This window comes from Octopus sinensis, linkage group LG1 (genome assembly GCF_006345805.1).
Source record: "Octopus sinensis linkage group LG1, ASM634580v1, whole genome shotgun sequence".
Taxonomy (NCBI): Eukaryota; Metazoa; Mollusca; class Cephalopoda; order Octopoda; family Octopodidae; genus Octopus; species Octopus sinensis.
In genome coordinates this window covers 93,385,482-93,400,357 of record NC_042997.1, presented here as the reverse complement: position 1 = coordinate 93,400,357, position 14,876 = coordinate 93,385,482, and the positions used below count along the sequence as shown (strand labels likewise).

The 14,876-nt window shown below is 35.6% G+C and overlaps 1 protein-coding gene across 2 annotated transcripts in view; it reads right to left on the bottom strand.

Annotated features, from left to right (window-relative positions):
- The window catches only part of LOC115214454, a 365,440-nt gene that overhangs the window by 142,280 nt on the left and 208,284 nt on the right, over positions 1-14,876 (bottom strand). For both annotated transcript variants that reach the window (XM_029783667.2, XM_029783655.2), the window contains exons 45-48: positions 10,337-10,470; positions 9,267-9,479; positions 7,983-8,215; positions 6,283-6,440 (exon numbers count right to left, since the gene is read on the bottom strand). In XM_029783667.2, the coding sequence (XP_029639527.1) occupies positions 6,283-6,440; positions 7,983-8,215; positions 9,267-9,479; positions 10,337-10,470 (738 nt within the window). The remainder of the gene's footprint in view (positions 1-6,282; positions 6,441-7,982; positions 8,216-9,266; positions 9,480-10,336; positions 10,471-14,876) is intronic.

The following is a 14,876-nucleotide window of genomic DNA, read 5'->3' as shown; positions in this document are numbered from 1 at the left end:
TGCATTTTATTTTAATGGAGGATTTGTGCAGGTGGAGAGAGATGGCAAAATTGATTCCCCAGGTGCTGGCATAGCAACAAAAACAACTCCCCATGGAAATTTTTCAGGACATGCTGGGCTGTACAAACCACAACCCAGACTTTTTGAAGACTATCATCACTAGTGATGAGACATGGGTTTATGGTCACTGCTCAATTCTTTTAGTCACGCGTGGAAACGAAAATTCAATGAGTGTTCACTACATGTCTGTACTCTAGGCATAATTGATGCAGCCTACCAGCATGGGAATTTTCATACAGATGTGAGAAAGGTGGTGTCATCTCCCGCCTAAAGGATTTTGCCCTTGCAGCTTTAGTTGTAGCAGGAAGAAATAAAGTCAAACACTTTTTGAACACACCTCATACATAAAATATCTAAAAATTAGTTTATTCAAATCCTGATGAATAAATGACATGCAACTTAGACTGGCCATAATGGTTAACTTCTGGTATGTGGTTGACTAAAATAATGGTTGCTACAAGTTCTCTACGTAAGTAAATGGATGAGAGGGTAGTTGTCCTTTGACAAGTGGTTAATGACCCAAGAAACATTTCAAGACAATCTCCCTTATTCTCTTGCATGCAAAGAAAACAACAAGGTGTATTTACTTCTTTAATAAAGACATTAAAAGCCATTGTTTAACTTCTTCAAAAGTTTAATTTGAATCTTTTAGTATGATTTTAGTATATTTTTGTGTTATATTTTTCTTTTTTTTTTTCCATAAAAGTTACCGAATTTTCCATGAAGCTCTGGTATTTTAAAATTTTTTATCTTTTCCAATTTGTTTATATTACCATCCTAGAATGCTTTGCATGGAAGACTGGAAACAACCTTGCTTGCATGATGATGATCCCCATTTACAAATACAATGTGATGTCTAATGTAAACAAGGGTTTGCACTTGTGCATACGTATCATCATCATCATCATCGTCGTTTAATGTCCGTTCTCCATGCTAGCATGGGTTGGACGGTTCGACCGGGGTTCTGGGAAGCCAGAAGGCCGCACCAGGCTCCAGTCTAATCTGGCAATGTTTCTACAGCTGGATGCCCTTCCTAACTTCCTTATATATATATATATAAGAGCCCTCCTTTAGTTATGAATGACCATGATATTGCACCTATAAATTCCCTCTCCAGGGCACAGGTTGGGACAAGATTATTTATGGAAGACCAGCATACCCAAGCATACCAACCTCCCCTCTCCACACAGCCTCAATACATGGCATCTTAGGCAAGAGTCTTCTAAAATAGCCCCAAGCAGACCAAAGCCTTGTAAGTGGATTCAGTAAAAGGAAACTGAAAGAAGCCTGTCATATGGCTCAGTGATTAGAGCATCAGGCTCACTATCATGAGGTAGTGAGTTTGATTCCCAGACTGGGCTGTGTGTTGTGTTCTTGAGCAAGTCACTTTATTTCACATTATTCCACTTCACTCATCTGTAGAAATGAGTTGTGATGTCACTGGTGTTGAGCTGTATCAGCCTTTACCTTTTCCTTGGATAACATCAGCTGTGTGGAGAGGGGAGGTTGGTATATGTATATGTATATGTATATGTATATATATATATATATTATATATATATATATATATATATATATATATATATATAGGTATATATATATATATATATATAGGTATATATATATATGTCTTGCAAACAACTTGCACATGCAAGTGCTACCAGTTAAAAGCTCCGTATACCGGAAGCTAGCAAGTGTATGGGTCATCAGGAGAGAATGCGTGCTGTTTCAGGGTCTACCTCTTGATAGCTAGATCAGCTGGTTATGAAGAACTCAATATACTTCTAGCCATCGCTCATTGTCTCTTTTTAACCAAATCCAGTGACTAGCCTTCTCCACTGTAGATTGGATATCAGTCATGGTGGTATTTGATTTTATGATGAGTTAGGCCTAGCGATAACAACAGTCGTCTCACGCTGTGTCCAATAAACCCTCTACATCCGACTTCGATAGGAAAATGTTCCGCTTTCCAGCCTGCGTCTTCACATTCCTTGAGGAGGTTTTCATAATGGTTCAATTTTCGAGCCCGAGCGGCGTCTATATTATCTTCATGAGGAACCATTAGCTCGACTATATTTACAACTTTCTTTCTTCCACACCACATCAAAATATCTGGGTTTTTTTAAACTGGGATGGGAAAGAAAACCTGGCACCCAGGTAAATCTGCAGTTACCTCCCAATAGCCATTCTATTTTTCATTTTTCTCAGGAAGTTTCTTGATCTTCTTCTTGAAACGGATCCGCTGACCTTGCGCACAAAGGTAATGAAATCTCTTGATGGTACTTTTAACGGTTTTTCCTCAGTGTTGTTGAGATGAATTTGGTTCTTTATAGCATTGAAGATAACCTTAAGGACCAAGTTGTGCCTCCATGTGTACCTGTTCAATGCTAATGAACAGTTGGAAAGAATATCTTTTAGTGTACCAACCTTTCCACATTTGCAGATGTCATTCTCTAAGACGTTCCATCTTACTAGATTCGTAGGTGATGGCAAAACATCATAAGATGAACGAATCAGGAAACTCAGCCGAGATGTCGTCCACTTCCACATCTCATCCCAGCTTATCTTCCTCTCAACAACATGTTCTTCCCATCTCGTCATCTGACCTTGATGAACACATCGGATCAAATGAAGCTCTCTTCTCTCTGCTTCTCTTGTTTTGACACTGTTGCTAACAACAGATCTGCGTTCACTCGGCATCATGCTTGCAGATGGTCTGAACTGATCTGCGCCAAAACCAAGTCCTTTCTGATGGTTCTGCGTTGCTCCCACCATATCTCTCTGTATAAGAGAAGACAAGATGTTGTCAGTTTCTGCTTCTGCTTTCCACTTCCTGGCTGTTTTGACCTCTGGTGGGTTACGCCTGATTTCCATATCCTTCGATTCTCTCAGCATCATGACCGTCCGTATCTTCCCCAGCTTATATATTTCGACTATTGATGCTATTGGTAGCTGCAACGAACCTCTTTTACGATACAGAGCTGAGCTGTTCAACATACGAGGTAGGCCTAGCCACTTTCTAATGAACACATTACATTTTTGTTCAATCCTTTTAACTCGTGACAATGCTACTTCGTATATTAAAAGTGGCCACGCAAGTCGCGGACACAAGCTGAACTGCAAGCACCAAATTTTATATTTACCTGGTAACTTCGAATTATCAATCGCTGATAACCCAGCCTCGGCCTGTTTCATAATTTCAATCCCACGACTTCTGTCTGACAATGTTCCAGCATATATTCGTCCCAAGCTCTTGACGGGCTCTTCTTTGACTGTTGGAATGCTTTCTTCAGATATTCGAAACTTAAATTCTTTCTGCACTCCCTTAACAAATGTCCGACTACGCGACTTTTTTGCTCTAAATTGCATCCTTGACCACCTTACAAGTTCGTCTAATCTCAAGAGGGCATTCTGCATGATTTGTTTATCTGTTGCTAGAAGTGTCACGTCATCCATGAAGGCTTTCTTAGGCGATTGTACATGGGCGATTTGTTCCGAAAAATCTACACTTTTCAAAATCAACTCCATGACTAAGATAAACCACATGACAGATATTGTACAGCCAGCAGCAATGCCAACCTCCAATCGGTGCCAATTTGTTGTAAAATTTCCAGTTGTAAACCTCATTTCGAAACTGTCATAGTACATCCTCATTGTTTTGATCACTTTGTCAGGAATGTGGAAGTGGTCCATGGCTGTTATTAGTAATTTGTGTGGCACTGAACCATCCGCGTTAGCTAGGTCGAGCCAGACCACGTTCAGACTTTTCTTGTTCTGTTTGGCATCCTGGATCGCTTTCCAAATCGAAAAACAGTGTTCAACGCATCCAGGGATCCCGGGGATTCCGGCCTTTTGAACAGATTCATCAACATATCTGTTACTCTGTAAATATGCCACTGTTCTCCTCGACAGAATTCCCATAAAGATCTTGCCTTCCACATTCAATGAGAATATCGGCCTAAACTGTTTTATGGTCTTTGCATTGGCCTCTTTCGGCAGGTATATACCTTCTGCCTTACACCAATCCTCTACTATAGTCTCCTCGCGCCACAGTTGTCGGAGTAGGACGAAGAGCTTCTTTCGCAGACGATTGCAGTACTTGTAGACTTTATATGAGACGCCATCACTTCCTGGGGCACTCTTTGCTCTAGCTTTTCTTACGAAGTCATTCACCTCTCTCTCCCTGATGTCCCCAATCTGGAATTCGATATCAGGTCCTGAGAGATGATTTAGCCCATGTAGAGGTGGCAGCGGCTGGTTACGGTGCGGATCGCTGTAGGTTTCTTTGATATGAGCGTCCAATTCTTCTTTAGTGCATGATAAAGTACCACTCTTTGGTTCAGTGAATAGCTTCTTAGTAAACCCGTACGGGTCCTTCAGAAACTGCCCCCGAGTCCTTTTACTTTCTTTTCGACGCTCATATCGGCGGATATGTCATTGTACATAACGACATTTCTTCTTCAAATCGTTATATAGCAGCGCAAAGCCAGGTTTCTCATCTAGTGCAGCACATCTCCATCGCTTTCTTAAGTCGGATTTTTCCTTCCTCAACTGCTGCATTTTTCTGATCCTCCTGCTTGGTCCACACTTTCCTTTCTCTAGTCAGATATTCTCTTTTATTCCAAATAAATCTTTTCCTATATCGTATATTGAGCTTGATAATTTACCCAGTTTCTCCACTGTAGAGCCTGTCATTTTATAAAGAGCCCGACAAACCTTGTTTTCAAACTCTTTATATTTCACTTTCTCATTAGCAGCAGGCCACAAAACCCTCAGTCTCCTCTGAGTATTATCCGATGCACCACTTTCATGACTTGTAGTTTCATCACATGAAGAGGTCTCTGCTGTAGCATTTATCGATCCGCTGTGGTTTGAGTCTGGGGATGATTTGCCATGTGTTTTACAATCTGACGATCCACACTGCTCTGTCCTCTTCTCACAAGTCTTTCCCTGATGTATCTTCAAGCCTCTCACAGTTGCAAAGGTTCTATAGCACAGCTTGCATCCAAAGTTGTTTGCATTTCGTTCGCTGTTCAAATGAATAATCATATTCATTTCCAAGGTCATTCCCGTGCTGACTGGGTTTGATTGATTCTTGACTCCCCCTTCTTGGTCAATCGTGGGGCTGTCATTTCCAGTTATTTCCGTTACAATATATTACAGAGGCGAGGATCGTAAGTCCACAGCCACCGCCAGTCTTTCCTGGTGTCGATAGTCTTTCCTATATATATATATATATATATGTGTGTGTGTGTGTGTGTCTGTATGAGTTAGAGGTTAAGAAACTGTCTGAGGGATATTAAATATCTAATATACTACTAGATGTTCCTATGCATTTTTAATCAAGTGTTTACTATTGCATGGCAATATTGCAAATGAATACTTTGTATGGGTGGGGGTAAATTGGAAATTTACTCAGGATTTATAAGGCAAATAAGAAAATGGAGAGGATATAAAATCGACAAACATCAGCCAGTAAACATTCAATTATATCTATTTATTAAATGATAACAAACATGTGTTTAAATGGTATAAGTAAATGAATGAGATCAGCCAATAAATGCGTAAACAGATATATATGTATATAGAGATAAATGAATAATAAATAGATGAGTGTACAGATACAAATCCCGTTATGTAGGTGTACACTCATCTATTATATTCATTCATCTCTCTTTCTTTCTCTCTCTCTCTCTCTCTCTCTCTCTCTCTCTCTCTCTCTCTATATATATATATATATATATATATACATACATATATATATATATATATATTATACATACATACATATATATATATATATATACATATATACATATATATATATATATATATATATATATATATATATATATATATATATATATATACATATATATATACATATATATATATATATACATATACATACATATATGGCACCTGTGTCGGTGGCACATAAAATCACCCACTACACTCTCGAGTGGTTGGCGTTAGGAAGAGCATCCAGCTGTAGAAACACTGCCAGATCTGACTGGCCTGGTGCAGCCTTCTAGACATGTAAGGGTTTTTGAAACCCTCTCTGTTATAATTGTAATTTATTCATAATTATAAACACTCTTCTTTTATGAATATATATATTTCGTGGCACCCATTGGTTGATCTCGTGGCATCCCAGGGTGTCACAGCACACCAGTTGGATACTGTAATCAACAAAATCAAATGAAAATGATTAAGACTAACCTTTAATTTTCTTCAGATGAATATTAACAAATTTGGCAGTATAGTATTGCATCAAAATGTTAGTGTTTAGTTCGTTTGAAAAATTGGTTACAGATGACAATAAGTTTTTAGGAATATGATTCATGGTTTCATCTATTTCAATAAGAATGTCCAGAATACTGAAAAGAGATGAAAAAGCAGGTTAAAAAAACAAAAAAAAAAACAAAACAAAACAAAACAAACAAACAAAAAAACAACAACAATAAGCTCATGCAATAAACAAATTATGTGTTGTATGATGTAAACAAGAAGGTGATATTTTTCCGAATGTAACATTGCCATTACAACAGCAGAAATGATAGGTAAATTATCTAACAAGGTGGAAAAAGTTGTCAACAAATAGCCAGCTGGTACTTAATTTATTGACTCTGAAAGGATGAAAGGCAAAGTTGACCTCTGCAGGATTTGAATCCAGAACATAGCAACAGGCAAATTACCACTGAGCATGCTAATGATTCTGCCAACTCACCGTCCTTATGATGATGATAATAACAAGAAACTATTTTCAACTACGCAGCTGTTGGACAAATACTAAAGAACATTGTTATTGCTATTTGTGTAGCATAAACTACACAAATACTTATAATGGGTTTTTCCAGCAAACAAGCCTAGCATACATATCAGAAAAAAATTCCACTACCTCATTTGTGGTGTATAGTAGAATATCATTTACTTGTTTAATGTTTGCTTTCCCCCCATACTCAACAACTGTTTTTTTCCCCCCTGTACAACCATGGCTTGGACAGGAACTGGCTTTGAAATAGGGTTTATGACTGTATGTACCTACTTTTGAGGTGCAGTGTTTTTATATTCCATAACTCTTCAAAAGCACAGAGTGACTGTCATCATGGCAATAAAGGATTATCAGTATCAGACCCTTTCATTCACATGGTGACCAGTGAAAATCAATGCTTATCCCCCACCCCACAACAGACGATGGCCTTAATAGAGTTTCACCCTAGCAAATTCATTCTACACAGCAATAGTTGAGGACATTTATCTAATGCGCTGTGCAGTGGACAAAACATAAACTAAACATGTGGTCAGGAAACTGACCTCTTAACCACACAACTCTAAGAGTGTTTCTGTATAAAAGATTACAGTTCATTAATTTTTTAACTGTCAAATATATATATATATATATATATATGTAAATGGAAGAATGAATTATCCTTTGTTTACCGTTAGCATGGAAAATACAATAAACAGTTACCAGGGTAGCAAAATTCTCACAAGTAACAAGGATGTAGTGATCTATTCAAAGGTAGAAACTCTGGGTTAATGTGCAGTAATTTGTATAGTATAAGTAAATAAATGGAGTTGAATGCAGATGCTATTCATATTCTTTTACTTTCAACATATGTTTTGAAGACAACCTTGGTTTTATTCCAAAAGAATAAGCGGTGTAAAAAAATGCAATCTTCTCATCAGGAAATTGTTATAATGTCTTGTTGTTGAGATAGGTTCTCTTTCTTTCCTGATGAGAAGATTGCATTCTTTTACACCATTTATTCCTTTGGAATAAAACCAATTTTGTTTTCAAAACATGTCGAAAGTAAAAGAATTTGAATAGCATCTGCGTTCAACTCCATTTATTTACTTATATATATATATAATGCATAGTAATATTTAAAAAATTAAAAGGAACATCAAAAAGTTACCTGTCTATGTCATAGTTACTACTGATAGCATCCCATTGTAAAGCAAACAATTGTAAGGTGTGTAGATATTCAGTTTTAAATTTGTCTAAAAGGGAGATGTCAAGCTTGGAAGAAATGCCTTGATGAAGAAGTGATGTCAATACTTTTTGAAGTTGCATGCTGGTTTGTGCTACTTCAATATAAAACTTGCCAGGCAAAAAAGTATCAGGTTTCATATTTCCAACATCTTGAAGCTGAGAAAATAGTATAGAGAAATGGTTCATGGTTAGAGATATCACAAAGCTGATAAATTTTGATGAAACAAATAAATTCTTTTAATTCCAGACAAATTCCCATAATTCTAAACAAATTCCCATATTTCCATATTAAGAAGTATATATTTCCAGGTATAAGCAATGAAATATATTTAATAGCAATTCTTGTAAATTATTGGATTGTTGGGATAATATTGGCTTCAAATTTTGGCACAAGGTTAGCTATTTTGGGGGAGGTGATAATTCCGTTAAATTGATCCTGGTGCTCAACAGGTACTTATTTTATCAACCCTGAAAGGATGAAAAGCAAAGTCAACCTCAGCAGAATTTGAACTCAGAATATAAAGACAGATGAAATGTCACTAAGCATTTTGCTTCGTGTGGTAATGATTCTGCCAGTTCACTGCCTTAATATCTGGGATGATCCTTAAATCCTTAAAAATGTTTTAGCCCGAAGGCCGCGGCCATGCTGGGGCACCACCGCTGGAAATTGAAAATGTCGTCTCAATGTAGGAAATGAAGAGAATACATGGTAAAAGGATTTTTTCACTTGTTTCTTTAGACATCTGGAGTAATCTGATTGGTTTGGGATTTGTATATTCATACTGGTGTTCCATTATATTCATAGACAAGGCATTTAACTCTCAAAGGGAAAGTACAAATGGTTATAAGTAAATACAGCAAAGGAATATTATTCATATGATTCATTAGTGTAATTGATAATAGTATTACACAACCATTATCCTATCATGTGCAGTTTCTTCACATAATCAATCACTGCAGTTTGCCATTTTGTCTGAATTTGACCATTGTATTTCATTATTATTATTAACTGCCATATTTAAATAGACTATGACAGTATAACTAATAGGTATAATTTTAAAAAATAAGCATCTGGCAATGTTTAGACTCCTTCAGCAACACAGAGAGGGGTGATATCAAAATTAATCATTAACCAAAATATGGAAAGGATCCTGATTGTAATCTAACATTTAATTTAAATTATTTTCAAAGACAAAATTCTAATTACCTGTTTTATAAGTTGAGGCAGACCTTCCAACATTTCAATCAAATAAGTTAATTGGGTTTCATTCCTAACATCCATCAATAGGTCACAGAATATTACTTGTAAAGCAGTGATATTAGTTTTGCCATTTAAGATTGATGATGGAACCAAAATCTGGAAACCTGTTGTATTCTGACAAATGCTATCCACAGTTTCTATGTTTTGCAACATTTTAAGCTGGAAAAATTATATATTTAAATAATAAAAACAGATTAATTAATTTTCTATAATCTTTTTTTTTAATTAAGTTTTAAATTAACAAAAGTTGATAAATATTCAAACAGTTTCTCAAATGCATAAATAATTTTAAACAAATTAACATAATGATATATACAATTAGTTGATACATAACTATATACACAAGTATATACAACTAGGTGAGAGTTGAAGACAAAACACGAAAGGTAAGCAGTTGTATGTAGAAAAACTGACATTTAAAGTTAGATAAATAGATATGCTAAGTTTTGGGCCTTAGCTATCTTTCAGAACTCATATGGGTTGGATGAAACTTGCATAGCCAGATGACTTTTCTCTATATCAAGTCTTATTTGCTTTCCAAGTAAGGTAATCTACTGGTATTTGCAACTCAAATCATTAAGGTTGTGGATTATGATTATTTGTACAGGACACAAAATAAATATCACCAATACCTAAGTGTGTGTCACTAAGTAGTGAGATACATACATAGCCACACATGTTGCACATGTACACACACACACGCACACACACACACACACACACATGCACACACACACACACACATTCACACACACACACACACGCACATGATAGTCATTCATGCATTTTCCCATCAATCTAGTTTCACTCATAAGGCATTAATCTGTCCAAGGTTATACTAGAAGACACTTGCATAATGTGCCCAAAACTACAAGGTTGTGAAACAAACTTTCTAACCATACTATGAAGGTATAATGTTTTAATGGATTTTAAGACTGAGGCCTAAGACACCAATTTTCACATCAAGAAATGCCTGTTTCAATTTGGTATTCATTTCTGATGTGAAATTTTTTTACCTTATGTGGGTCTTTAAGAACATCAAGTAGCAAGCTTAAAACAACATCCGTCACTTCTGGCAATCTTTCTATTAACTGGAACCACTTTAATAATTTTGCAGATGCCTCTATATAATGCAGGATATCAGGAGAGTCTACAATACATAAACACACATAAAATGAAAATTAGAACTAAATAGTGATTTCACAATATGCTTGATACAATTTTATTTAATTTAGAATCTGTTGTTGCTTAACCTCAAATCAACCTTTAACAGGCTGATCTATGATTGAACAGTCAAACTATGATCATTTTATTTTTAATTTTTAGGAATAGTGTACCCAGACTACATTGTCCAGTGTGTCTTTTTCTAAGAGGGAAGGAATTTGGCAGTAATGACCATGTAAAGTCTCCTTCATTCACTTGGCCAAGTTATTACAATTTCAGTTTGTGTACAGAGGAATTTTTTTTTTTTTACAGAAATACGTCTTCACAGTTTCATTTTCCTAAGATTTTACACATTCTATTTACAAGTATTTTTTACGAATAATTTTTCAAATGGAAAGTTTTTAATAAACAAGACAAAGACAAGAACAAAAATAAAAGATTTTGATAAAATTTCAAACTTAAAAATACAGTATGAAATATAAAACTTATTACAGACTGATTATATTAATGAACAACCTTTATATATTTTATCATTAGAAATTGGGATAGGTGATGGGCTGGCAGAACTGTTAGCATGCCAACAAAAATGTTTACTGGCATTACTTCTGATTTTATGTTCTGAGTTCAAATTCTGCTGAGGCTGGCATTGCTTTTCAGCCTTTTTCAGGTCAACAGAATAAGTATCAGTTGATCCCTGAGATCAATGTAACTGACTAGTCCCCTCATTGAAATTTTAAATAGAAATAAAGAAAGGATTATTACTGATTGGGGTAGAATGGTTAGTGAAATTAATGGGGTGGCAGTTCTTGTATCATTAAAACTAGGAGAAGAAAAGAGAAAAAAAAGCATCATGCCACAGAAAATAGTATTGCTAGTTTCAAATTTTGGCACAAGGCCAGAAATTTGAGGGGAGGGGGTTAAATCTATTATATAGACATCAGTACTTAACTGGTACTTATATTATTGAACCCAAAAGATGAAAGGCAATGTCAATTTTGATGGAATTTGAATTCAGAACATAAAGATTGATGAAATGCTGCTAAGCATTCTACTTCATGTGTTAGTGATTCTGCCAGCTAACTGCCCTTGGAAATTGTAATATTGATTTCAAATTTTGGCACAAGACCTAAAAAATTGTAAAAAAAAAAAAGAAAATGCACCCTTTTAAAGCCTAGCCAGGCTCATGGGCCCGGTTTCCTAGTTTCTATGGCGTATGTGTTCCCCAGCTGGACAGGACGCCAGTCCATCGCGGCGTTACTCATTTTGCCAGCTGAGTGGACTGGAGCAATGTGAAATGAAGTGTTTTGCTCAAGAACACAACGTGTCGCCTGGTCCAGGAATCGAAACCACAATCTTATGATCATGATGCTGACACCCTAACCACTAAGCCACGTACCTCCATAGAAAATAATAACATTAGCATGTATTTTATCTCCCATGCATGAATTTAAATCCTGCCATAGATGTATTTTGAGGACAGCTGGGCACTAACAGACTGACTTGTTTTAGCAATATCTTCCTCAAAAGCAAAAATATTTGGTAATAATTATACAATGTTTTAAAGGATTAATCTATTATGATTTGAAGTAAATGAAGGTTATCTTAAACTGACCCTTGTATTTTGTCATATGCAATAGGCAACAAGCATTTAGAGTTGGTAAAACTCCTCGCCTTATGGCAGCTGTTCTTAAACTTATTCCATCACAGATCCCTATATAATTTTCCAAATGAGGAATCATAGAAATTATGCTTCTATTTTGTGGATAATTTCCTTCACCTTAATTCTTTAGCATTCAAACCAGTCAAATTTGTCTCAAGTACTCTATGTTCTTTTATTCTTTTACTCTTTTACTTGTTTCAGTCATTTTGACTGCGGCCATGCTGGAGCACTGCCTTTAACATTCAAACTGGTCATATCTAACCTCTCTCACCTAACCTACACTAACATTCTAAAATTAACAATCGCATCATTGAAACCTCAAAGCTATAAGACAATGCATGAATATTTCAAAACTATTTGAATAAAAATGCATTACATATGACAGAGTAATCATCATCATCATCATCATCATTTAACATCCGTTTTCCATGCTAGCTTGGGTTTAGATTTTACTTTCATCTTTTATCTTTTACTTGTTTCAGTCATTGCACTACTGCCATGCTACAGCACTGCCTTAGGGGGTTAGTCAAATGAACTGACCCAAGTTATTGGTTTTTAAAGCCTGGTACTTATTCCATCAGTCTCTTTGCCAAGTCACTCGGTTATGGGGAAATAAACAAACTAACACTAGTTGTCAAGCAGTGATGGGGGTACAGAAACGAATACACACACAGACACACAGACAAAAACACAGAAACACACACACACACACACACACACACACACATGACAAGCTTCTTTTAGTTTCCATCTACCAAATCCATTCTCAAGGCTTTAGTTGGCCTAGGCCTGTAATAGATGTCACTTGTCTAAGGTCTCGTACACTAGAACTGAACCCAGAACCATGTGGTTGAGAAGTAAACTTCTTACCATAGTGCCATAGCTGCCCCTATTAATTAAATGCTTAATGAAAAGAAATATTGATTCTCAGAAAATTTATTCACATAAAAGAAAGTTATCATTTAAAAAAAATTATGAATGCTACTGTCATTTGAAAAAAAATCATTAAATTTTATTAAAACGTATTTTATTTTATAGGTACGGTGTGGCTGTGTGGTAAGAAGCTTGCCTCACCACTATATGGTTCTGGGTTCAGTCCCACTGAACCAAGGGCAAATGTCTTGTGAGTGGATTTGGTTGACAGATGCTGGAAGAAGCCCATCATATATATATATATATATATATATATATATATATATATATATATATAAATGTAATTTAGATTCAGCTGAATTAGGCACTTAAATTGAGGCACCTTGTTAGGATGAGCTTATTTGCACACTGAAAAAATATTAGGTGAATATCAAACTCTACACAAAATATTTTCCACCTGATATTCATGCAGCGTATGCAGATGGCACGATCAAACTTAGTGATTAAAGTCACTCTTCTTTGTTCAGACATCTACTTTATATGAAGATCCTTTCCAAATACTTCCAAAGCACAGATTCCAGGGTAGGTGAGTAAAATATAAATGAGTAACAAAGATGTATAAGTTTCAATTCATTAGGGTTGTTTTGAATGACTCCTTTAATTCATCAATGGATGCATTACATCATTACAAAGAAAACTGTTCTCATCAGATGACCACATAGACCTCAAGCATAAAGGACAAGGTAGATATTCATATTCATATCATCAACAGAGAGCAAATATTTACAGTGATTCTGCTGCTAAATTTAACTGGTCCTTTATGCTTGAGATCTATGTGGTCATCTGATGAGAATAGTTTTCTTTGTAATGATGTAATGCTTTCATTGATCAATTAAAGGAGTTGTTCAAAATGGCCATAATGAATTGACACTTATATATCCTTGTTACTCAAACTTACATTTGCTTTTAGAAGCATTAAATATGTATCATATGATACAGATAAGAAAATGATAGTTTGAAAGTAATACCACTGATAAAATAGCAGAAAAATTGAGTATTATCACCCTTATGAGGCAGTCAAAATTGTCAACAAACAACCATGGGAGCTGAACTTACATCCCCCAAGACACCAGCGCAGTGCTTTTTTTCCTGCCTTGTAAGAGTAATAATACTCAATTTTTCTGCTGTTTTAATGGTGATACGGCATTTAAAATATTACTTTCTTGTCTGCATCATATGATATACATTTGACACTTCTAAAACAAATGGTTGTTACATTTCTAAAAGCTATCTATTTAGCACTTAAAATTAGTAGAGGTTGTTGACAATAGGCAGTTTAGATTAATGGTAAAACACTCAGCTGGAGTCTTGTGAGATGTGGGTTCAACTCCCATGGCTTGTTGGTAAAAGATTAAAAGAAAGATCTCATAGAACTCCAGGACTTTTGCATGAAACCTATCATTGTGTTTAGCCAAAGGAACTTTTAAGGAATTTGATTTAGGAAACACTGCCTTACACTATTTAGCTTGTGTTTAAATATCAAAAAACAAAAAGCTCAAAGGTCCATTCTCAAGCCATAATCTCATAAGGTCAGTTTCCCAAATTCTTTGGCATATATATTCTTCTTTGATGGTCTGGCACAGGGTTATTCATTTTTGCTAGCTGAGTGGGCTGAAACAACATGAAATGAAGTGTTTTGCTCAAGAACAAAATCCATCACCTGGTCTAGGAATTAAAACCAGGATCCAATCATAATAAACACAACACCCTATCCAGTAAGTCACATGCCTCCATATTTAAATATTACCATAGTAAATATTTGTTCTCATCCATCTAATGTCAATACAATATATAGTTAT